We start from the raw sequence: 27,308 nt of genomic DNA on the forward strand, positions 1-27,308 counted from the left end.
CTTTTTGAATTTCATAATAATCATTTTTGATAGAGTTATAAAGCCTTGAAAATGGCCATTTTCGCATTTTTCAAATTTTTAATCGCGTATAACTCGACAACAGTCAATTTTAGAGAAAAATGACAAGAGACCTTTTTTGCTCAGAATGACCCAAATTATCTAAAAAAATTGTTGGAAATAAAAAAATTGTTTTTGTGAATTTGTCTAAAAAAAAATTGTTTAAAAAATTTTTCGACCACGGCACCGCCCGGCACCCTGTGGATATGTTATAAGGACCTCTTTTTGAGTAAGTTTGTGCAAAAAAATCGAATCGGAATAATTGCGCTAGCGGGGGCGACGATACTGCCCGGTCTATATTACCCTGGACTACTAGGGTATTAGTTTTTAATTCTACTCGAACATTACGCTTGGGGATCTATATTTTGGTTCGCATCAAATTTGCATGAAAAAAATGTTTTTGCCTTCCATATGACGAGACGCCACTCCACTAATACATGTTTATGATTATGTACCTACCTATGTATATGTTATAGTCAAAGCCCGAATTTCAGGCACTCCTAGGTTTGACTAGGCAATCCTCAGGTCTGACTGACGGTCTTAGTCAAAGCCCGAAATAAATTAGAATTTCGGCCTTTGACTAGTCAAACCTAGGAGAGACTAAGTTGGTCAGGCAAAGGTCGAAATTTAATTTTATGAAATCGGGCTTTGACTAGTCAAACCCCGATCTAGCTTAAAATGTCGTAATCTATTAGATTAGGTTTAATAAAACGTCATTTTTTAAATCTTAATGCTCATTATTTTTATATTGTCGTAATTAAAATAAAAAAATTAGTGTTTATTTTCACATGTTGAGACATTATGGCATTTAGAGTTGCACAATACGTTAGATCTTTACACTTGCATAATTTTGAAGAGCATTTCTTATTGCAGTAGCATTTTATAAAAGACTGTTATCCAAATTTAGAATCTTTTGTACTAATTTCTGTTAGAGACTGCTTAACGTCTGAAACAGCTTCGAAGTTAAGAAAATTCCCTTTACATTCTATTATTTGATTTCTTAAAAAAAGTGTGTTTATTGTTCCGTATTTCGTACCAACTCTATATAAACCGTCAATTGTTTTATCTTGTATGATACCCAAAATATTTCGAATATCTCCTTTGGCTGTATCAATGCTAGGGAACGATATTGTTACAGTTTTTCCGATCGAAATTGGAGGAATTTTTTTTTCACTTAATTGTTCCATAGCATTAGCCTGGGCATAAAGACCTTCAGTCGCATTTCCTTTATTTATTTTAATCTTTTCTGTGTGTGCACAACGCATCTATGTAAGTTTTCTTTCAAAACCTTCATAGTATGCACCAACCTCAAATATGCACGTATGTGCGTCAGAGCTCTCTTTTTGGCAAATACAACAAACCACATCTGAAGAAATAATCTGAATTGTGTGACAATTTTCTTCCTCTCCTAGTGACGACGGTCCAGAGGCTTCGTTAGTATTATGGTGATCCTTAGTTTTTTCTCCGATTGCAATATCTTCTTTCACAGTTGACCATAAAACAATTGATGGTTTGTATAGAGTTGGTACGAAATAAGGAAAAATAAACACACTTTTTTCAAGAAATCAAATAAGAGAATTTACTTAATTTCGAAGATGTTCCAGACGTTAAGCTGTCTCTAAGAGACACTCGTACAAAAGATTCTAAATTTGGAGGACAAAGCTTTATAAAATGCTACTGCGATAAGAAATGCTCTTCAAAATTATATAAGTGTAAAAAATCTAACGTATTATGCAAATCTAAATGCCGTAATGCCTCAACATGTGAGAATAAACACTATTTTTATTTTATAAACACACTTTTTTATTTTAAGTACAACAATATAAAAATAATAAACATTAAAATTAAAGATTGACGTTTTATTAAACCTAATATAACAAATTTCGACATTTTAATAGCTGATCGGGGTTTGACTAGTCAAACCCCGATTTCATAAAATTAAATTTCGACCTTTGCCTGGCCAACTTAGTCTCTCCTAGGTTTGACTAGTCAAAGGCCGAAATTGTAATTTATTTCGGGCTTTGACTAAGACCGTCAGTCAGACCTGAGGATTGCCTAGTCAAACCTAGGAGTGCCTGAAATTCGGGCTTTGACTATAACATATATAATAACGCACGATTGACGAGAACTTCAAGATTATTAAATCCCTTATTTTGAAGTTTATTTATTATTAGTTTTTTTTTTAATTTTATTTCCATTAATATAATAAATAGTTACTCAGTAGTGTGTTAATTTTTTTCGGGAGATGTTATCAATTTTCATAGAAAAATTATTTTGTTCTAGGTCTTAACATAACTTTAACAATATGGCAAATAGTTATTTTGTCATATTGTCATTGTATTTGGGTTGTGCACTCAGTGAGCGTAAGTATTGAACTTTATTATAGCAGACGATGCAGGTAATGTAAAATAATTAACATATCATTATGATATATTAATTGCTATGTTTAATTTGTCACTATAATCCAGGCGGTATCTATTCTAAAACACCATTTGGGTAAATCGTATATGATTCTATTTTTTTTGCTTTAATCGCTTTGAAATGTTATTAAAAATGATTATTTCACTATGTGGATACTTCAAAAGGTAAACATAATTTTTAATAAACAATTTGTGAAAAAAATTGTTTAAATTTAATGTTTTTTTCTTCTTTTCGTTGCTATATCTCGACAGAGATGCATTTTAGAAAAATTTTGTGAAGACAAAAGTTTTGCCTACAAGATATAATTGATTGCAAATTGAAAAATATTGATTAAATTTTTCCAATTTTTTTTACAAATTGTTTAATAAAAACTTTAGCCCACCTTTTGAAGTGTCCGTGTAATGAAATTATTATTTCTGATAATAATTCAAAGCGATTAAACCAAAAAAAATAGGAGTTCCATACATTTTTTAATAGTTTATGAATCCAGTGAATCAATTCTTCTCCTTCTTCTTCTTGTGTCACTCCTATCGGAGATTGGAGATCATCAGGTCTACCCTGACCTTGTTTACAGCTGACCTAAAAAGTTCATTAGTGGTGCAGCCAAACCACTCTCTCAAATTCCGCAACCATGACATTCTTCTAAGGCCTGGATTCCGTTTTCCTTCTATTTTTCCTTGTATTATGTTTTGAAGTAATGTGTATCTCATCAGGTGACCCAAATATTCGAGTTTTCTTCGTTTTATCGATAACAAAATTTCTGGGTCTTTTCCTATCCTTCGTATTACTTCAAGGTTTGTGATTATTTCAACCCAACTTATCTTCAGCATTCGACGGTAGCACCACATCTCGAAACTTTCAATATTTTTTATGTGTCCAGTTCCCAAAACTATTTTTAACTTGATACTTTTTCAATTTGAATGTTGTTTATACTAAGATGTGCTGGTTGTATCATGCTTTACTGAAGACCATATACTTGGTTTTTTTGATATTGATGTTTATGCCATAATTGTTGCAAGCAATATTTATGTTTGTAAGTAATCGTTCTAATTCTACTTAATTAATACTTTTCTTGCAACTAATACAGTGTCGTCCGCGTATCGAATATTATTTACAACCTCTTCATTGATTACGATTCCTTCGTTTGCTTGCAAAAGAGCTTCCTGGCAGATGCTTTCACTATATACATTAAATAGCAGTGGTGACAAAATGCATCCCTGTCGTAGTCCTCTACGTATTTCTATTGCTTGTGATATCTCATTTTCTATTTTGATGTTAGCTTTCTTATTCCAATATAAATTGAGGATTATTCGCAGATCTTTATTAGGTATAAATGTCTGTTCTTTCAAGAATGTCTCTTAGCTTATCGTGGCATACTCTGTCAAACGCTTTTTCAAAATGCTTCTTGATTAATGTCTAGGCATCTTTGTGTAAGAACATTCAAACCGAGGAGTACTTTTTGAGTACCTAGTCCTTTTCTGAACCCCATTTGTGTATTACTAATATCTGACTCCAACTTTTGATAAACTAGGTTGAGGATGATTTTTAGAAATACCTTTAGTAGATATATTGGCTCCAGGCGCGGATCCAAGGGGGGGGTCAATGGGGTCAATTGCCCCCTCCCTGAGACTTCGCCTGGTGTCGCCTTTTTTTTAAGAAAGAGATAATTACGATTGAAAATAAATAGTGGGTTTTGTGTCCTGTTGACAACTGAATAACGGAATGAAACATAAAACAGAATTCCTTCTCCAAAGTACGTGTTCTCGGTCTTACTGTATGGTGTCGAGTCTTGGACTGTGAATGAAATCGAACTACTTACCTAAATCGTCTTGAGGCTTTCGAAAGGTGGTTCTATAGAAGAATTTTAAAAGTATCTTGGGTAAAGAAGATTCGAAACTCCACAATACTAGAACGTCTAAGCAAGACTACTGAGATTATAGAAGGCATCAAGAAGAGAAAAGTGGAGTATTTTGGACATGTAATGAGAAGTTTCAAATATAGGTTGCTACAAAATATTATGCAAGTGAAAATAGAAGGCAAACGCAATCCAGGACGAAAAAGCACTTCGTAGTTGATTTAGGGTGGCAGTGAATAAAATTAAGATAGCTATGATAGTAACCAACTTTCTGAAAGGACATGGTACATGAATAAAAATAAAGTAACAGCCCATACCGAAAAAGAATCCTGTGTAAGCGAGTGACTAGAAAATTTTTATTTCATTGCCCCCTCCTTGCAATGTTGCTGGATCCGCCGTTGATTGGCTCATTAAATATATTGTTCGATGTTCTGAACATTCTTTTGCATTGGATTTCTTTGGCAGTGTAACAAATGTAGACAACAGTCACTCTTAAGGTATAATATCAGTATTGTATACTGTGTTAAATAAGTGCAATATTATACCTACTGATTCATCATTAAAGAACTTTAGCAATTCAGTAGGAACCTCATCGGGTCCATTTGCCTTTCCAGTTTTGGAATTTCTAAGTGTCATTTCTACTTCACATTTTAGGATTTCAGGTCCCGTTTCACCATTTACCTGGACAATGTTATTTCTGTTGTCCTCAAACAATTCTCTTATGTATTCACTCCATCTATTAATTTTTTCTGTTAAGTCTACAATAATATTTCCGTCTTTGTCCTTAAGCAAACTTATTTGATGTCTTCTTTGGGTTCCTGTAAGTTCTTTTACTTTTTTATGTATATTGAATGTGGCATACTTTCTTTCATAGTCTTCCATTTCTACACATTGTTCTTTAATCCATGACTCTTTGGCATTCTTTATTCTTTGCTTTATGTTCTTATCAACCTCTCTGTATTTTTCTGCATTATTCTTCATTTTACGTCTTTCATCCATTAGTTCTAGTATGTCTGGCTTCATCCACACCTCATGTTTCTTTGTAGATTTGGTTAGGTGTTTCTTTCGCGTAGTTCTTATTATAGTGTTTATATACTTAAATTTTTCATCTATGTTGTCTGTTCTGCGGATTTGGTTTTCTGCTACACTGAGGCTGGTGTTTATTTCTTCTCGCACTGTTTGTCGTAGGTGTTCACTTTTAAGCTGGCTTAAGTCTAACACTTGGATGATGGTTTTTCTCATTTTCTTTGGTCTAGCTTCTAACACATATACTACTGGATTATGAGCTGAACCGATATCAGTTCCAGGGTAAGTTTTAGTAGATTTCGCGGCATTATGGTATCTTTTTGTCACCATTATGTAATCTACTCCACTTAAATTAAAACTAATTCTTCTCCACTTATTATTAGTTCATTATTAATTTCTCCCAGTCCTGCTGCTTTTCCTGATTTCAACCTTTTCACTGTTTGAATAATTTCCTTGTATGGCATAGCGTTTTCTTCTTAATTTTTTTCATTCATTATCTTTACTTCCCCAATTTTTTTGCTATGTTTGGTTATTTACGAGTTAGAGGAATTGGTTCTTACTATTATTTGCTGATTTTAGGTCTTGCTGTGGCGTTATTGTTGTTACATTGTTTTTAACATATTCATCCAGCGTTTTGTTGTCTTTGTTATTATTTGATTCTATTACATGCGTTTGCTCTATTCTGATCTGATCATTCTGATCTTTTTTATATAGTTTTGCCGCTTCCTGTTTTATTCCTTGTATTTAGCTTTTCGTCTGTTCCGATTTTTATCCATGTCATCGTTGTCATGCCTATTTCTTCTCTATGTTTTTGGCTTAACATTCATCATCAACCCACTCTTTTGCATTTGTCCTCTTGTTTCCTTTGCTGCCTTTGGCACGTTTGTTGTCCCAGTCAGTTTCTATATCTTCAGTTTCGACTTGTTTCTGTGCTATGTCTTTCGCATATTTATTGTTTACTTCTCGTGTTTTTAGCTAGTAAATTTTCCAGATTCTGTCTTATTTCGTTAAGCTGCGTTCGTATTATTTCCATTTTTAATTTTGCTATTAACGAATAAAACGATCAAAATAAACGATCGAAAATATCTACCAAAACAACACAATAAAAGTAAAAGTAGATGAAGAACTAACTGACCCAATTCAAGCTGGCAATGGGATAAGACAGGAAGATTCCCTGAGTCCTCTATTGTTCAATCTGTTCATGGCCGAAATAGTAAAAAAAAAGTAAGAACAAAAAAAGGGGATACCAAATGGGAGAAAAACGATTTAAAAGTATCTGCTATGCAGAAGACGCAATACTAATCTCTCAAAGTGAAGATGATTTACAACGTATACTGCACGAATTTAACATAACCGCTAGAAAATTTAACATGTTAATTTCCCCAAAAAAGACTAAATGCATGGTTATAACAGCAGAACTAATAAGGTGTAAATTAGAGCTGGAGGGTCAAATAATAGAACAATTCATGGAGTTTAAATATCTAGGCAACACACTATCTAGCTCGGAAAGCTCGAAACAGAAGTGAAAGATCAGGTGAATAAAGCAAACAGAGCCGCAGATTGCCTGAATCAAAACAATATGGAGAAATAAAAACATCGGAAAAGAAGTGAAAGGCAGAATTTACAAAACAGTCATCAGACCAATAATGACATACTCGGCAGAAATACGACCTGGTACAGAAAGGACAAAAAGAATGCTAGAAACAGCAGAGATGAAAACACTGTGAAAAATCGATGGTAAGACACTGTGGGACAGAGCTAGAAGTGCAGATATACGACGGAGATGCAAGATGGACAACATTAATAACTGGGTGAAAAACAGAAGAGTAGAATGGAACGACCACATAAGCCGAATGACAACAAAAAGAGTAGTACTGATGGCGAGAGACGGTTCCCCAATAGGAAGACGATCAGTGGGAAGACCACGAAAAAGATTGAATGACAACTTACTGGAGGCACATTGAAAAACAGAGTCATGTCTACATAAAAAGGAGAAGAAGAAGAATTGTGCTATTACTATTAGGTATGTAGTCTGGACATCAGATTGAGGTTCGTCGAATGTTATGTTTGATCGCAACTAGTATATGGGGTAGAAGCTTGGACTCAGAAAGCCCAATCCGTGAAAAAATTGAAAGCATTCGAAAAGCGGCTATATAGGCGTATTCTGAAAATTCCTTGGGCTGCAAAATTCTCAAACGAATAAGTGTTACGACGAATTCGACGAGGCAGAAAGCTCATGAACACAATTAAAATAAGAAAAATATCGTATTTGGGCCACATACCTCGAAACAATAAAAACTCTCTGCTACACGTAGTGTTGCCTAAATGCAAGACCAAGACGAGACTTAGACAGTCTTGGTCTTGATCTTGCGCCAGTACAATTACACCTGGTCTTGGTCTTGGTATTGTTCGTAACAAGAATAAAAAACCGCTAAACGCCTTAAAAATGAGTGGCGCATACAATATTCCAGCTACAAAAGATCTGATATGAATATTACGTGGCGCGAAAATGTATTTTCATTTTGATGTAAAACAAAATTCTAGTTTTATTTTAAAAGATTTTTCCATAATATTTGCTAAATTTGAAGTAAACGCGCCACAAAAGAGTAACTTTGATACAGTTTGAATTTTGAAACTCTTTTGTGGCGCGTTTACTTCAAACTTAGCAAATATTATGAAAAAATATTTTAAAATAAAACTAGAATTTTGTTTTACATCAAAATGAAAATACATTTTCGCGCCACGTAATATTCATATCAGATCTTTTGTAGCTGGAATATTGTATGCGCCACTCATTTTTAAGGCGTTTAGCGGTTTTTTATTCTTGTATCAGGAGTTTTTCAAAGTTATTTATAAATTAAATGTATGAAGTTGAACGCAATGTTCCTCTATTACTCGTTAAGCTTTATAAATGGTCACCTTTGTTGCATTATCTCCCAAATTATCTAGTGTCCATCGAATGTACACTAGATTTTTTTCTATTCGAAATAGATTGAAAAAAAATATTGAGATAACCGGTAAATGAAGTCGGATTGCCCGTTGCCAGATCAAATTTAGCGTCGTAATCACTACAACTACATAAACCATTTCGGGAATAATCGTTAATTGGATTATACTTTTGTAGCTTAATAACTTCTAAAAGGCTTAACCGATTTTGATCAGTAAACATGAGTTTGCAACGTATTTACCAGTAGTATCTGATGCATCTAAGGTCAAGTATGATAACTGAAGCTATTACAGGAATTATTGAGCTTGAGAAACCGTTTTTCCCGTAGGAAATAAATTTGATCATACTTTTGAAGCCTATAACTTAAAAATTCGAATTTTTCCGGATATGACGTATACACCGTTAGATTCGTCTAGGGTCCTTCTATAAACGCTCAGTTATTGACGCAATTTGTAGGTTGAAATTTTGAGTAATTGTCGAAAAACCAAAATTGTCAAAGTACAGTTTTTCAGTTTTTCGGCTATACTGAGCCGTGTGTATGTCTGATCCTGACGGCTTGAACACCATTTGAAAGCTTAACTCAACACTATTGATTTGGTGTATTTTCGGTTCTCCTGTCCTTTCTTGATCCGAAGATATATACCCCCAAAAAAGATGCCGTTTTGTAATTACCAAGTCCTCTAGCTGGCTTATGGGTGATCAAAAGTCACAAACTACACCGGTTCTGAATCGACCCAGACCCCCTCTTCAAACAAAGAAAAAAAAATTCAAATCGGTTTAACTTTTAAACACACACATACATATCCACAAACATTTTCCCTTATTTAAATAAAAATTGAGTCATAATTCTGAGCTCGGTAACTTTTGAATGGTATAACCGATTTTCAAAATTAGACATGCATTGGAAAGGTAATGATCAGTACTATTAGAAGCCGCAAAGGTCGGACTTAAATTTTTGAAGTTTTTGGGAGTTTTGTGGACGAGAACGAAAAACAGACCCTAAATAGAAAGGGCCGTAAAATCCACACCCTTGGACCAAAATAGATGGTTGACATATGAATGGGTGAGTCTTTTCCTGAACTTTAAGATGGAACTTAGCCCATCTTTCAAATCAGTCAGATTTAGAAAATCGAAAATTTCGTGTATATATAGTGTCGCGTGTAGGGAAGTGTTGGTGTGCGCCACTGGCGAGAACTGCCGTTCTCTGGTAATGCGCATAAATCCAATTTTCAAGAATTTTTTTACAATTTTTTTTTGTTTCTCATAGAGTATCTAAGAATATAGCCGAACTTATTACTCCCTTAAACGACCCTCAGTTCTAACTGCAAGACGCAAGAGTCACGCAGGCTTAGTCTTGTTCTTGCACAAGTCTTGCACGGTAAGTCTTAGTCTTGCTATAATTAGGCGGTCTTGGTCTTGGTCTTGGTCTTGGTCTTGCGAAAACGCAAGCAAAAGACCAAGACTGCAAGACCAAGACCGATTTTGGGCAACACTAGCTACACGTCATCAAGCAAGGAAGAGTAGAGGGAAAAAAGTTGGGAAGAAAGAAGAAATCTTGGCTGAGGAATATCAGAAATTGGACTAACCTCAGTGTTGAACAGATATTTTACGTTGCAAAAGATAGAGAAGCGTTTAAGGAAGTGATGCCAAACTTCGTTAGAAGACGGCACAACAAGAAGGTGTAGTCTACATATGTGTTGACTCCTTTGTATGGTCTGACTTCTTGTGTTAGTCTTTAGTGTATTTTTTAAATAAGTGCATACTCTATTTTGGTTTTTCACACAAAAATGTATAAAATAACGTAGTGAAGTAGAAAATAAAAAACGTCTGGATGGCCGGGGATCTTGGACGACTAAATATTTTTGTTAAACTTCTTTGGTTCATATTATTTTGTTCATTAGGACAGTATGTTCAAGAAATTAAAATATATTAATTGAAATGTTTAGGAGTATCACCTCCACTGATTGTTAAAGGACCGCCAAACGATGAGTTACTTTTTGAAGTACCTGAACATGAGGACGAGCACCGGCCAATTGTTTTAAATTGTGAAGCGGAGGGATTTCCCGCACCAAGGTAATGAAATTTCGAAAATTTTAATTTCATGAAAATTGGAAAATATTTTTTACAATACTTTGTACTTTTATTTTAAACAATGTTTTGATAAGGATTATTCTTGTAGATATTCATGGCTCAAAAATGGCAAACCATTTTACTATCAAACTTATGATGACAGAATATTAATGCAACCTGGCCGAGGTACATTAGGCATAGTTAAACCAGTAAATGAAGATAGTGGTCAATACCAATGTTTTGCTAAAAATGAATATGGTATTGCTACTTCTAACTCTGTCTTCTTACGTAGAGAAAAACTTGATTCATTCAAGATAAGTGCTCCAACGACTGTTGTTGGTAACGAGGGCGAACCATTCAAGATAACGTGTAATCCACCTGGAGGGTATCCGAAACCCAAAATTAGTTGGGTTTATTTTTATAATTCAGGCGCCATTAAATCCATTAATTCTTCTCGGATAACTATTGATCCAGAAGGAAATCTGTGGTTTTCTAACTTAACTCGAGTAGACGATAGTGATGGGCAGAGGTTTTACGCATGTGTAGCAATCTTAGCAGTAAAGCAGGAATACAAAATTGGTAACAGAATATTGCTCAATGTAACACGACTTGAAGATTTTAATCGCAACAGACAACCGCCTACGAAACAATATGTCAGTAAAAAGAGTGAAGTGGGCTTACGAGGAAAATCTGTAGAACTATTTTGTATATATGGTGGAACGTAAGTAGCTTTTTAAAAATTTTCGTAATATTTTCATTTCACCTACCTCCATCTCCTTTTCCTGAATCTTCTTTATAGGTCACACTTCACCGCCGTAGACTAACGCAGGTCTCACCACATTCTTGTACATCTTTCCTTTCAGCCCTTCCCAGCTTCCAGTTAAACCAATGAGCCTTCCCGTGAAAAATTTCTTGCTCTAGTGTCCCATTTTCAGGTTATTTAGGAGCCAAGGTATCTAAAAACTCCTACTCGTCCTAATTTTTCTTCCAACGGTTCTATGTCCCCATTATTCCTGTTCCTCCTAACCACATATACTCCATTTTAGATCTGCTACCTTAAGTCTACCCTTTTAAATAGCCCTTCTCCAACCCCCAAACTTCCTCTCCGACATTTCTTTGCTTTCATCTTCTTCTTCAGGTGCCGTGTCCGTATTCAGACGTTGGCCGTCGTCATGTTTATAAGTTCCTGAAACCTCTCTCTATCGGCTGCTGAAACCATGAAAGTTTCTCGCGACCAATCCATCTCTTTCCCTTCACTTTTCCTTGGATTATAAGGCGAAGCAGATGGTATTTAGGCCCTCTAATTATATGGCCGAAGTATTCTGTTTTTCTCCTCTTTAAGATGTTCATGAGCAGACGTTCTCAATTCATCCTTTCGAGAACATTTTCACTAGAAGTGTGCGAAACCCACTATATCTTTAGGATTTGTCGATAGCACCACAATTTTAATGCTTCTAATTTATTTAGCATTGTGGTTTTTAACATCCATGTCTCACAATGATACAATAATATATAGACCACACGTAACATTTTAGGACCTTCTTGCGAATGTTCATCGACAGGCTTCGGTTACCTAAAACTGGTTTCCACGTCATAAAAGCCTTATGTGATATTTCAATCCTGGTTATTATCTCTTCATCACAATCTCAATTTATGTTTAACCAACTGCCAAGGTATTTAAAATGGTTTACCCGTTCTATCTCCTCTCCATCAAGAGAAAGCAAGACTTGATCTACATTTATCTTACCAACTGCCATCCACTTTGTCTTTGAAATATTAATTTTTAGGCCTCTCCGATAACTTGCTTCACTAACTAGATTTACTAATGTCTGGAGATCTTCTAAATTTTCTGCAAGAATGGCTGTGTCGTCAGCATATCTGATATTGTTAATTACTTCTCCGCCCAGTCTTACTCCCTCTTGTCTGTCGTCCATAGCCTCCCTAAAGATTTCTTCAGAGTACAGAGTAAAGAGACTGAGTGATAAAATACAACCCTGTTACTTCTCATCCAGATAGTTTCTCATCTACTAACACGATATCATTAGCAAAGAGCATTAACCAAGGAGCCTCCTCCCTTACCTTTTCTGTCAGCACATCCGTAACAAAATTTAGATAGGGACTCGGTGCTGAGCCTTGATGCAAGCCAAACGTCACTGGAAAACTTTCAGTCAATGCGACACAACTCCTTACTTTGATGTGCGCTCTCTCATATATATTCTTCACGAGCCTTACATAGTTCTCAAGAATCCATTTCTCTTTCATACATCTCCATAGCACGTATCTAGGAACTGTGTCTCAAGATCTATAAAGACCAAATATAGCTCTCTTTTCTTCTCGTCGTATTTCTCTATCAACTGTCTTAAAGCAAACAAAGCATCTATTGTCCTCCTTCCTGGCATAAACCCAAACTGTTCTTCTGATATCGATGTCTCTCTTCTTATCCTTCGCTCTACAATTCTCTCCCAAACTTTCAATGTGTGCGATACTACCTTTATCCCTCTATATATTTTATATAGTATATGGCTTAACACCCCATGTGGGGTTTCGCCGCTTTCGCTTTCTAGATTCATTTTACTGGGTGGATCAATCCCCATGATCATTGTATTTGTTCAATAATATGTCTCCATTTCTTCCGGTCTATTGCCCTCTCTTTCCATTTTGTAATTCCTGCTCCTCTTAGGTCCTTTTCTACTTCAGTTAACCATTTCGATCTGGGCCGACCACGTCTCCTTTCTCCTCCTGGTTGCCACAATATCATAGCTTTTGATACTGATTCTGGTCCTTGTCTCCATATGTGACCTAGCCATTTGGTTCTTTGTACTTTTATTTTCTTTACTATATCTTCACCATTTAATTCTTCTAAAATTTCTTTATTCGTTCTCCTTCTATAGTCTTGTTCTTCGATTTTCACTGGACCCAGTATTGTCCTTATTACCTTTCGTTCATTTATCCTTAATTTCTCTTCTTCTTTTTTTGTCATAGTCATGGTTTCTGCTGCATACATCGTTATTGGTCTTATTATTGTTTTATATATATATATATATATATATATATATATATATATATATATATATATATATGTAAATAATATACGAAATTAATATTCACACCTCCGTCTCTCCTACCACTCGTAGACCGGTTTCTGCATTATTGCGTCATCAGTACGACTTTATAGGAAAGACGAAGATGAGAACATTCCTTTCGTATATCTGAGGCCGCGATGCAGCCAAAAAGTCATTCAAAAACTGGTGCAATCTGAATTATATGCAAACAATCTACCTACTTGTTTTGGTAATGAAACCTGTATGGCCTTCCACTTTGAAGGCACTAGATGGCGCCCGGTATTTAAAATAAAATACCTAGAACGCCGAAAACAAGAGGCAATAATTGCTGCTTTCTACTTTAACAAAAGTATGAAAATAATGTGTAAATAATATACGAAATTAATATTCACACCTCCGTCTCTCCTACCACTCGTAGACCGGTTTCTGCATTATTGCGTCATCAGTACGACTTTATAGGAAATACGAAGATGAGAACATTCCTTTCGTATATCTGAGGCCGCGATGCAGCCAAAAAGTCATTCAAAGACTGGTGCAATCTGAATTATATGCAAACAATCTACCTACTTGTTTTGGTAATGAAACCTGTATGGCCTTCCACTTTGAAGGCACTAGATGGCGCCCGGTATTTAAAATAAAATACCTAGAACTCCGAAAACAAGAGGCAATAATTGCTGCTTTCTACTTTAACAAAAGTATGAAAATAATGTGTAAATAATATACGAAATTAATATTCACACCTCCGTCTCTCCTACCACTCGTAGACCGGTTTCTGCATTATTGCGTCATCAGTACGACTTTATAGGAAAGACGAAGATGAGAACATTCCTTTCGTATATCTGAGGCCGCGATGCAGCCAAAAAGTCATTCAAAGACTGGTGCAATCTGAATTATATGCAAACAATCTACCTACTTGTTTTGGTAATGAAACCTGTATGGCCTTCCACTTTGAAGGCACTAGATGGCGCCCGGTATTTAAAATAAAATACCTAGAACGCCGAAAACAAGAGGCAATAATTGCTGCTTTCTACTTTAACAAAAGTATGAAAATAATGTGTAAATAATATACGAAATTAATATTCACACCTCCGTCTCTCCTACCACTCGTAGACCGGTTTCTGCATTATTGCGTCATCAGTACGACTTTATAGGAAAGACGAAGATGAGAACATTCCTTTCGTATATCTGAGGCCGCGATGCAGCCAAAAAGTCATTCAAAGACTGGTGCAATCTGAATTATATGCAAACAATCTACCTACTTGTTTTGGTAATGAAACCTGTATGGCCTTCCACTTTGAAGGCACTAGATGGCGCCCGGTATTTAAAATAAAATACCTAGAACGCCGAAAACAAGAGGCAATAATTGCTGCTTTCTACTTTAACAAAAGTATGGCGGCCTCAGATATACGAAAGGAATGTTCTCATCTTCGTCTTTCCTATAAAGTCGTACTGATGACGCAATAATGCAGAAACCGGTCTACGAGTGGTAGGAGAGACGGAGGTGTGAATATTAATTTCGTATATTATTTACACATTATTTTCATACTTTTGTTAAAGTAGAAAGCAGCAATTATTGCCTCTTGTTTTCGGCGTTCTAGGTATTTTATTTTAAATACCGGGCGCCATCTAGTGCCTTCAAAGTGGAAGGCCATACAGGTTTCATTACCAAAACAAGTAGGTAGATTGTTTGCATATAATTCATATATATATATATATATATATATATATATATATATATATATATATATATATATATATATATATATATATATATATATACATATATATATATTCATTTTTGTTTGTTTGGTCAATATTTTACTCTTTAGTAGTTTTCTATTTGCTTGGTATACCCGGTTTGTCGCAGTTATTCTTTCTTCGATCTCCGTTTTTCTTTCCCCTTTGTTATTTATCATAACGCCCAGGTATTTAACCCTACGTTAGGCGCGTCGTTATTGCTGACAAGCTTAGGCGCGAGGTCTACGATTGTAGACCAATAGTTTTTTGTCGTATAATACCGGATTTTGGCAAAATTAACAAATTAGTGGTTAATAACATGTTTATTTATGTTCGCACTTTGATGTTAGATATGTTTTGTTCCTTGGCTTTTCTCATTTTGACAGTGGTAAAATTAAAAACCAAGTCATGATTTTTTGGGTCTTTATTCGCAAGTAACTGAAAATGGTCACAAAAATAAGCTCAATTTAGTAAAAAACACAAAATATTTTTTATCTTTGAACTTATAGAATGACCAATAGGGATAAATAATAAAGAATAGAACTAAAAAGTAAAAAAAGAACAAAACTATTAAATGGTCAAAGTGGCACAATTTTAGTCCGTCAAATATTCAGTGCAAATATCCCCAAAATGATCCTTAAATGCAAATGTGTCACATCTTTGGCATGCCCTTCTTGTTGACATATTGCAAATTCATGCACAAATACAACTTCGTCCCACGTAATTTGTTGGAATATTAGGGGAAGGGGGTACGACTTCTTGAACTCAGAGCAGTACGCGAGCTCGTCGTCTAAGTTCTCTTAGCAGGGAAGGCATAGTTGATCAATATTCAATTTGCTGTTTGATTAGTTCCCATGCTAAGTTTTCAATGAAGTCGCTTCTTGAAACATTTTCATTTATGTTATTAGCTTTATATACACAGCAGGCTACATATTAGCTTTATATATACAACTAAAAACAGGAACGCGCTTAGTCGCGTGGTCTACGGTTGTAGACCAGTGATCTTTGAATAATGGTAAAAAAATAATGCAAACAGATCGGCGGCGTTTAGCAAACTGAAGAGTAAGTTGGAAGTATTAGTGACAGCTACTAAGCGGGATGGGGGCGTATGTGCAGTTTTATGCAATTGGCGACAACTTAAAGGAGAGTGGTCTACGATTGTAGACCACGCGCCTAACGAAGGGTTAAATTTCTGTACCTGCTCGAATTTTTTATTTCCTATCCTTATCTCTCTGTTTTGTTCTGCTTTTCCGAGTCTCATTAATTTTGTTTTCTTTTCATTAATTCTTAGTCCCATCTTCTTTCCCTCTTCTTCTATCTCCATTAATAATTTTTTCATGATTTTTCGTGTTTTTGTTACTATCGCTATATCATCTGCATAGGCGATTAGTTGGTAACCTGATGCTCTTAGGTTTCCCTTGTGGATCTTTCTTAACACAAAATCTACTGTCGGGTTAAATAGTGTTGCTGACAATGAGTCACCTTGTCTCACTCCTTTATTTATTTCGAATTCTTCTGTTTCCCCTTTTTGTGTTAGAATATTTATTTTTGATTTATTCATAGACATTTTTATTAGGTTTCTTAGTTTTTTACTTACTCCTTGATATTTTAGGGCTTTCATTATTTCCTTTCTCTTTATTGAGTCAAAGGCTTGTTCAAAGTCTATAAATAATATTTCTATTTCATGTTGATGTTCGTGTGCTTTTTCCATGATTTGTTTAATGATATGTATTGCATCTGTTGTTGATCTGCCTTGTACGAAACCGTATTGGTATTGTCCTATGATATTTTTTGTTTCATCTGTTAACCTTTTTTGTATTATTGACGATAATATTTTATAGGCAACGTTTAATAGTGTAATACCTCTGTAGTTCCTACACTCATGCTGGTCGCCTTTTTTATGAATAATTATAATCTGTCCAATTTCCCACTCGTTCGGCATTGTCTCCTCTTTCCATATTGTCTTAATAAATTCATGTATTTTTTCATGCAATATGTCCCCTCCGTATTTTATTAGTTCTAGATTTATTCCGTCCTTCACAGGTGCCTTTCCATTATTCCCTTTCATTATAATGTTTTTTACTTCTTCTAATGTTGGTTCCTGTGTGTTCGTTTCTTCTTCGTCCTTGTCTTCTATTTCATCATTTATAACTGGTTCAATTAGTAATTCTTTAAAGTGACTTGTCCATATTTCTTTATACTCTTTCTCTTCCTCTACAATTTTACCTTGTTTGTTTTTATTCCTTTTAATTTACCTTTGAATGTTCTATTGTTTTCTTTTATTTTATTATAGAATTCTTTTGAATTTCTCTTATATTTTTCGTTCTCTATTTCCTGAATCTTTAGATCTATCCATTGTCGTTTTTGTTTTCTGTTAATTTTTTTGCCCCCATTTCTCAGTAATTCGTAGTTTTCGCTGTCTTCTGCCGTGTTCGTTCTTATCCATTTTAATTTTGCTTCCACTTTTTTTTCCATAATTTTTTGACATTCGATGTTGTACCATTATTTTTTCTTCTCCTTCTTCTTTTTGCCAATTGTTTTTTCTGCTGCTTTCTGTATGGCGTCTTTTATGCACTCCCGTTTCACATCAACACATTCTTGATTGTCATCCATTATTGGATATTTTTCCAGTTCTTCCTGATATCTCCTTCTTACTTGCTCTTCCTTTAGTTCTTCAGTGTCCCATCTCGTTTGTTTGCTTTTATTTTTACTCCTGGATGTTTTTTGTTTTATTTTTGCTGTTACCATGAAATGATCTGAGTCAGCACAGGCTCGTCTATAGGATCTTACGTCCTTAATTGAAGATTTTCTCCGCCTGTTTATCAAAATATGGTCTATTTCAGATTTAGTTTGCTGATTTGGTGATATCCATGTTATTTTGTATTTGTCAGGATGCGGGAACTTTGTACTGCTTATGACCATGTCTGTTCTTGTTGCTAGGTTGCATAATCGTTGTCCATTGTCATTTGTCCTTTCATGTATTGTGTATCTTCCTGCTATAATTTCTGTGTATTGATCTTTTGAAGTCTCCCAGTACCATGATCGTGTCTTCTTTGGGTATCTTTTCTATTTCTTCCTCTATATCATCGTACCATTTTTCTTTTTCTTCTCTGTTCGCATTTTCTGTAGGCGCATATACGTTTAGTAGTGACATATTGCTTGGCTTTGCTTCTATGCGCAAGTGTGCAAGTCTGTTACTTATCGGTCTAAATTGTAGTATTTTTTGCCTTACATCTCCTAGTATCATAAATGCTACTCCGTATTGCCCTTGTCTTTCGCTCCCTGAATATTTGAGGCTGAGGTTTTTGTTTTCTAATTCGCCGCTTCCTTCCCATCTGGTCTCTTGTATGGCAGCTACGTTTATTCCGTATCTTTTCAGCTCTCCTGCTATCTCTTCCATTTCTCCTGCAGTTAACATTGTTCTTATATTCCAGGTGCATATTTTCATTATTTTCTGTTTTCTTTTTTGTTTCTTTTTGTTTTGATTTTTAATACTATTCCTAATATTATTATTCCCACCACCAATCATATTACTATTATAATAATTAATATTTATTTTCCTATGTCTAAACTTATCACTACTTCTCACAATAAAACACTGAAAAACGTTTGTTTTTCTATACTTCCACAAAATTTATTACAACTATGTTATTACTACAGCTGTTTCGGCAAAGTGCCTTTCTCAAGTGATATATTTTACAATGTGTTTGCCTTTTTAAGTCTTTAACTGAAGAGGTTGAGGAGTGGGGAGCTGTTTGTCTCGAGTTGGTCATTCAGAATTATATCTGTATTTTTCAATTTATTAATTTCCATTGATTCTAAAAGTGATAGCTTAAGGCCTTTATTTTGAATATGTAGAATTTGAAACTCTTCATTGAAAGAATGATTATGATCTAGAAGGTGAAGTGCGTATGTAGAAGTATCTGTTTTTCTATTGTTGAAAGCCCTTTTGTGTTCTGCTATCCGTTTGTCAAAAGTTCTGCAGTTTGACCGATGTAAGTTTTCGGACAGTCACCACAAGTTAGTTTGTACACACCACTTGTGGTGACTGTCCAAAAACTTACATCGGTCAAACTGGCAGAACTTTTGACAAACGGATAGCAGAACACAAAAGGACTTTCAACAATAGAAAAACAGACACTTCTACATACGCACTTCACCTTCTAGATCATAATCATTCTTCCAATGAAGAGTTTCAAATTCTACATATTCAAAATAAAGGCCTTAAGCTATCACTTTTAGAATCAATGGAAATTAATAAATTGAAAAATACAGATATAATTCTGAATGACCAACTCGAGATAAACAGCTCCCCACTCCTCAACCTCTTCAGTTAAAGACTTAAAAAGGCAAACACATTGTAAAATATATCACTTGAGAAAGGCACTTTGCCGAAACAGCTGTAGTAATAACATAGTTGTAATAAATTTTGTGGAAGTATAGAAAAACAAACGTTTTTCAGTGTTTTATTGTGAGATAAAATGAACTTCCATCAAGTAACGGTCGAATCCATCAATTATTTATCACTACTTAAATCTATACATTTTTTGTTATTGTCCTGTTCACTTGCAATATCTTCTCTCCCTGTTCCTCGCATGATCCCTACGTCGTTTCTTCCGTGTGACTGTGTTAATTTTTTGGAGTCCCTATTTCCATTTCTTTTTCTTCTTTCTGGTTCCATCTCCATTCCCTTCCGTCTACTGTAATTTTATTATATCCCATTTTTACTATTTTTCCTTTTCTCTCATCTCTCTGCTTATATCTCTTAAGGCTTTCGGTTTCTGTTGCTCTCTTTTTGTGAGGTCTTCTGTAATCCATATTTTCTTATGCTTTACTTCTTTTAGCTTGCTTTTATTTCGTAGTATAGCTACTTTTTCTTCTTCATTTCCTGATTCAACTAGTCAGGTTTCTGTTCCAATTTTTTGTGCTCTCTTGATATCGGTCTTAATTCCTAGATGGTTTTCTAGCATGTTTGTCATTTCTTGTTTTTACAGTTCTCTATAGTTATTACAGTGCTTAATATTATCTCTCTCCATGTATTGAGTATCCTTTCTGCCTCATATATCCTACTAATCATTTGCCACAAAATATCAACTCCTTTCTCTCCTACAGCCTTCCAAACCTCCACAGGTATTCCATCAGGTCAGATTGCCTTCGTCAGAAATATTAATAAAACACCAGAACCAAGACCTAATTGAAAACGTGATATAAGAGATCATGACGATAGGAAAACTACAACCTTTTACAGCTGTCGCTGCCTTCCTTCTTTTAGCCAACTTTTCCAGTCCTTTCTGTTCTGCCATTCTCCGTCTCTAAGGACTCGTCTTTCCATAGCCTCATCCACTTCATCCCTCCATGATCTTCGGGGTCTACCTCTTCTTCTCTTTCCTATTGGGCTTCAATCCGAAATCTTTGATATCCACCTTGTACGATCTACTCTTCTCACATGTCCATACCAAATTAAACGTTTTTCTTCGATGTAGCTGAGTATGTCTTGTTCTAGTGCCATTCTTAGTTTCATCTCCTCATTTCTAATACGATATATTCTTGTCACTCTGCTTTTTCTCATGAACTCCATTTCAGTTGCTGTAATTTTGGACCTGTTTCGTTTGTTAATTACCCAATTCTCTGCTCCATATATGTCATTACACTACGTACCAAGGTATTATATATTCCCTTCTTTGTATTTCAGGTAATCTGTCTATCCCACAGTACCCCGTTTATTTGCTTAATACATGTTCTTTTCTGTGCTAATCTGCTGGTTATCTCTTGGTCGGCGGAAGAATGGTGCAAAGGACAAAAATTATCATGACTCATAAAAAAGGGAGCCACCAAATATACAGCGTGTCCCGAAAATATTAGTCATAAATTATACCACACATTCTGAGGTTAAAAATAGTTCGATTGAACCTAACTTACCTTAGTACAAATGTGCTCATAAAAAAAGTTACAGCCCTTTGAAGTTACAAAATGAAAATCGATTTTTTTTCAATATGTCTAAAACTATTAAAGATTTTTTATTCAAAATGGACATGTATCATTCTTATGGCAGAAACATCTTAAAACAATATTAAAGTAAAATTGTGCGCCCCATAAAAAATTTATGGAGGTTTTGTTCCCTTCCCCCCCCCCAAACTTTTGTGTACGTTCCAATTAATTCATTACTGTGGTACCATTAGTTAAACACAATATTTTTAAACCTTTTTGTCTCTTAGTATTTTTTCGATAAGCCAGTTTTTATCGAGTTGCGGCTTTTCTTTTTTAATATTTTTACATAAAAATTTTATGGGGATGTTGTTCCTTTAAACCCCCCAAATGTTTGTGTACGTTCCAATTAAACTATTATTGTGGTACCATTAGTTAAACACAGTGTTTTTAAACTTTTTTGCCTCTTAGTCTTTTTTTGATAAGTCACCTTTTATCGAGATGCGGCTTCTTTTTCAAAATATACCTAACAATGTAAATTATAAATAAATTTTCAGATCATTAACAGGTCTATAATCGTACTTAACCATATACAAATATGTGGTGGATTCGACAAATATTCAAAATATCTCGATAAACACTGGCTTATCGAAAAAGTACTAGGAGACAAAAATGTTTTAAAAACATTGTGTTTAAAATGGTGCCACAATAATAATTTAATTGGAAAGTACACAGAAGTTTGGCGGGGTTGAAGGGAGCAAAACCCCCATAAAATTTTTATGGGGTACACAAATTTCACTTTAATTTTTTTTAAGATGTTGCTGCCATAAGAATGCTACATGTCCATTTTCAATAAAAAATCTCTAAGAGTTTTCGATATATGAACAAAAAATCCATTTTCATTTTGTAACTTCAAAGGGTTGTAACTTTTTTGTGTGCACTATTGTATACAGGGTGAGGCAAATAAAGGGCCTATTAGAAATATCTCGAGAACTAAAGGCAACAGAATCATGAAAATTGGAATAAAGGGGTTTTGAAGGATGATCTATTAAATGAAAATATTTTCATCTCTTTGTAACTTCCGGTTATACCAGAAGTTGCTTATAACTTCGTTTTTTAAATGGGACACCCTGTATATTTTTACATTTTTGGATTCTCTTCGATGTCTTCTTTCTTAAAATATGAGGTTTTGTAATATTATACAGGGTATTTTAAAAGATAATTACGTTTTTTTATTAATTTCGTAGCAAAATTAACACCCTGTAGAATTGTAGTAGTTTGACATCTAAAACTCTACTTACGTTCAAATGATTAATATACTCTACTATTGTTAAGAATCATTAGTATAGCTAAATTTTTAAATTTAGCATACAGGGTTGGTCGAAACTCGGAATGAGTATTTTCTGAGTTTTCTTAAATGGAACACCCTGTATTTTAGTATTGTAATGAAATGATATTTTATGGTCCTTTTTTATTTCTTAAGCATTCCCTATACCTAACTGCTTTAATGTGTGCTTAATTGTTAATCGCACCAACAATCTTAACTAAGTAGGTATTTCGACAGCTAACCCATTATTGGTAATTTTAAGGACCAGTCTGGATTAATATGTATTTATTTCTGAAAAATTATTTGGGATTGAGTATTTTCACGGCCAACCTAATAAAATTTTACGTATTTTGTGTTGCAATTAATGTTTAGCTTGAATCACCAATAACTCACAAATTAAAGCAGTTAGGTATAGGGAATGCTTAAGAAATAACAAAGTACTATAAAATATCATTTCACTACAATACAAAAATATAGGGTGTTCCATTTAAGAAAACTCAGAAAATACTCATTCCGAGTTTCGACCAACCTGTATACTAAAATTAAAAATTTAGCTATACTAATGATTCTTAACAGTAGTAGAGTATATTAAAAATCATTTGAACGTAAGTAGAGTTTTAGATGTCAAACTACTACAATTCTTCAGGGTGTGAATATTGCTACGAAATTAATAAAAAAACGTAATTATCTTTTAAAATACCCTGTATAATATTACAGAACCTCATATTTTAAGAAAGAAAAAATCGAGGAGAATCCAAAAATGTAAAAATATACAGGGTGTCCCATTTAAAAAAACGAAGTTATAAGCAACTTCCGGTATAACCGGAAGTATCAAATAGATGAAAATATTTTCATTTAATAGATCATCCTTCAAAACCCCTTTATTCCAATTTTCATGATTCTGTTGCCTTTAGTTCTCGAGATATTTCTAATAGGCCAGTTATCTGCCTCACCCTATATAGGTAAGTGAGGTTCAATCAATATATTTTTGACCCCAGATCTGTGGTATAATTTATGACCAATCTTTTCGGGACACCCTGTAATTACAAAGAACTGACACCAAACATTAACATAGCATATAAAATCATGTCGACCTTAATACAACGAAGGCTGACCGAAGCGAATACGAATATCTTACGACAGTATTAATGCAACAACAGATGCCATACAGACAGTTAAGCAAATTATGGAAAAACTCATGGATATAAAATAGAAACTGAACTGCTTTTTATGAACTTCCAATAAGCATTCAATTCGATAAAAAGATCGAAATTACTGGTAACTATGACAGAAAGAAATACACAACAAATTAAGACGATTCATAAAAGAGACAATCAGTAGAACTGTAATAAGTGCAAAACGCCAAGTGGAATGCACGAGGAAATGTGTTATAAATAAAGCATTTAGACAAGGAGACTTCTTATCAGCAACTCAGTTTAATCTTGCCTTGGAATTTGGAATATATAGTCAGGAAATAGTATAACAAAATACAAGGGAAAGACCTTATAGGGTTGGGCAAAAGAAGGCCCGCGGGCCGCATCCGGCCCTTTTGCTTACTCTATCCTGCCCGTTGAAAAATCCCGCAAGCAATTTTTTTATCTCTTTTATGCGATTTTGTTGAAATCAACAGTATTAGTGTGCATAGTGTTGATATAAATAATTCTCTTCTTCTTTTTCTTTGTTTATAGACATGACTCTGTCTGTTTTTTCAATGTGTCTTCAGAAAGTTGTCATTCCATCGTTTTAGTAGTCTTCCCACTTATATAACCATCTCTCGCCGTCCTTACTACTATATTTGTGTGCATTCGCTTTATGTGGTTTAGTGATGAGCGAGACTGGTCTTGGTCTTGCGGTCTTGGTCTTGGTCTTGCAGCAAGACCAAGACCAAGACCGCCTTTTGGTTTGCAAGACCAAGACCAAGACCAGGTATTCAAGACCAAGACCAAGACCAAGACCGAACCTTGCAAGACTACGCAAGACCAAGACCAACCTGCAAGACTCTTTCACTTTTTTGCGAAATTGGTTTTTTATTATTTAACTTTATTTTTTGAGTTCAATAATATAGGTATACTGACATTGTAATAAACCTTAAACAATATCAAATTTTTAAATTACATAATATTTTGGGGTATATTTTTAAGTCGTTTTGATTAAGTAAAACGGTTTGCATTTTCTCAACCTTCAAAGTGTCCAGAAGGCAAGTTTTCAAACGGCGACAGTTCAAGGACAATTGAAATTACTTGTAAGACAAAAAAATGTAATTATAGATAGGGTAATCCATTAAAAAAATGCAATTAAAAACGGTTTTTATGTACCAGTAGTTTTCGCTTTTTGTCTAATAAAAATACTGACACTTATTTCAATTCTTTTCGCATAATCGAGGAAAAATGTAGGTCGTTAAATTAAAAATATCATAATAGATTTTGAAAAGGGATTCACAATGCTGTGAAAGCATTGTGGAAAAATAATGAAATTTTTTTGAGTGATTGTAATTTGAGTAATTTTTCTATTTTCAGTTATTCTCTATTATGAACAGTTTCGCGTAAATAAAGCGCGTATTTCCTCCAAATAAAATAAAATGTAACTAATAACTTCTTCTTTTTTCTTCTTTTTTTTCACTTTCTTTTTCTTTTATATCATATGCTCTTAAATGACTAAGAAGCATCAATTCAACTTAAAATTGAAATTTGAAAATAAACCTTTATATTTGAAACATACTTTTTAATGAAATAATTAGGTGAATGTATAATGTTAAAATTGGTATCCGTTTGAAACTACATTCTACATTCTTTTAAAATTTTAAAGCAAAAAATATAGTTTCATTCTTCACATCTTTATTTATTTCAATGTACATTTTATTCGAAATTGTTTGGTTCAAATTATTACTACCAATAAAGCAAGACCAGCAAGACTCTTGTAGCAAGACCAAGACCAAGAACAAGACCGGCTAGTGCAAGACCAAGACCAAGACTGCCTTTTAGCTGCAAGACCAAGACCAAGACCAAGCTTGCAAGAACAAGACCAAGACCAACACTAGCCTGGTCTTGGTCTTGTTCTTGTTTTGCTCATCACTAATGTGGTTATTCCATTCTACACTTTTTTCTGTTTCTTTCCCAGTTATTATTGTTCTCCATCTTGCATCTCCGTCGTATATCTATACTTCTAGCTCTGGCCCATAGTGTTTTACCATCGATTTACGGATGGTTTCCATCTCTGCTGTTTCTAGCAATACTTGTCCTGTCTGTATCAGGTCGTGTTTCTGCCGCGTATGTCATTATTGGTTTGAGGACTGTTTTGTAAATTCTGCCTTTCATTCAAATATAGCGTCGGTGCATGATCTTCCCGACCTAAAACCTATGTTCTGCTAATGTTATAATTACCTTCAGTTTGTTTGTTATCACTTTGGTTGTTGAATTTAATGTTGTGTTTAATGAGTTAATTCCTCTGTAATTCCCCGGGTCCGATTGGTCTCCCTTTTTGAAAAGAGGCATTAGGATGCTTGTTCTCCATTCTTGTGGTATTCTGTTTTGTTCCATTATTCTTTGGATTAGTTTTAATAGTTGTTTGGTCAGATCTTGTCCTCCATACTTTAGGGGCTCTTTCGATATTCTGTCATTGTCTGGTGACTTTCTATAATCATATCTCTTTAAAAAATACATGACATATTTTACTGGGCGTAAATTATTCTCATGTACACGTACACTCAAGTAAGACAATTTTTTATTATTACTATTATCTTTCATTAACAGGCAAATTTTGTTGTTCAAATGCTTTAAAATAATACTTAAGTATAGTATTTTTGTCAAAAATATTTTTTTGTGGGGAAAACAACTTCCACTAAAAACATTCGCGTGTGTACAGCGTACGTTCACGGTATAGTCCTCCGGCCCGGAAGACATTTTAAAAATTTGATTTTGGCCCGCGCTTAAAAGTATTTGCCCACCTCTTTAGCATGTTAGAAAGGAAAATACTAAATTCAGTATTAGAACCAATATAAATAAATAAAAACCAATTTTAATTTTTTAATAAATTGAAAAATATATAATTTCTAAAATAAAACAGCAAATAGCGAACTGGCTAGGGTATATGTAGAGATCGGGACCATCTACGTCAATATTCTTAATTTTACAATGAGCATCAGCTGATAAACAAGAGAAAACGAAGATCAACATGGAAAGAAGAAATTAAGGGGTCTTTAGCTACTAGAAAGGCGTTGCTCTAAATTTGCTGTCAAGCACATAGTATTGTCCCTGTACCTGATTCCCAGATAGCACTGCCATGGTATTTTGTATATATATATATATATATATATATATATATATATATATATTATAAACTTCTTGAACTCCTAAATGGAGCATAGAGCATAGAGTTTCAGTGAAAACGCGCCATCGGGTTCTATATTTTGCGCTAAGGCGTTTACCTCACTCCAAGACTGATGGATCACTTGAGCTCTTATCTTGTCCGTGATGGATCTTCTCCAAGTTTATGCTGGGCGACCTCATTCTCTTTTCCCTTAGTGGTTCCACTCTACGGCAGTCTTTGCAATACTGGAACTATTTTTTCTGGGTGTGTGACCGATTCAACCTCACTTTCTGGATTTTATTTCATTTTCTACCCTATTTTGTTCGGTCAGGTGTAGTAGATCTTCATTTCTGATGATGTTAAGGCAGAAAATACGAACAATTACTCGTAGACATTTATTAAAACAGACCTGCAGTTTGTCTGTAAGGGGTTTTGTCACTTTCCAAGTTTCACATTCGTAGAGTAGAACAGAAATGACATTTGACTGGAATATTCGAATCTTTGTCCTTGTAGTATACTCGCCAGACCTCCAAACAGGGTTGAACATGCTGAATGCTTGTTGGGCTTTTCGTAAAT

The 27,308-nt window shown here is 34.4% G+C and overlaps 1 protein-coding gene across 1 annotated transcript in view; it reads left to right on the forward strand.

The window, feature by feature from the left end:
* Positions 1–27,308, forward strand: part of LOC114326638 (neuroglian-like) — a 122,625-nt gene that overhangs the window by 27,849 nt on the left and 67,468 nt on the right. Inside the window, exons 2-4 of the mRNA XM_050641221.1 lie at positions 2,341–2,420; positions 10,253–10,379; positions 10,486–11,097. Coding sequence (XP_050497178.1) covers positions 2,363–2,420; positions 10,253–10,379; positions 10,486–11,097 — 797 coding nt within the window. The 5' untranslated portion in view covers positions 2,341–2,362. The remainder of the gene's footprint in view (positions 1–2,340; positions 2,421–10,252; positions 10,380–10,485; positions 11,098–27,308) is intronic.

This window comes from Diabrotica virgifera, chromosome 10 (genome assembly GCF_917563875.1).
Source record: "Diabrotica virgifera virgifera chromosome 10, PGI_DIABVI_V3a".
In the NCBI taxonomy this organism is placed as follows: domain Eukaryota; kingdom Metazoa; phylum Arthropoda; class Insecta; order Coleoptera; family Chrysomelidae; genus Diabrotica; species Diabrotica virgifera.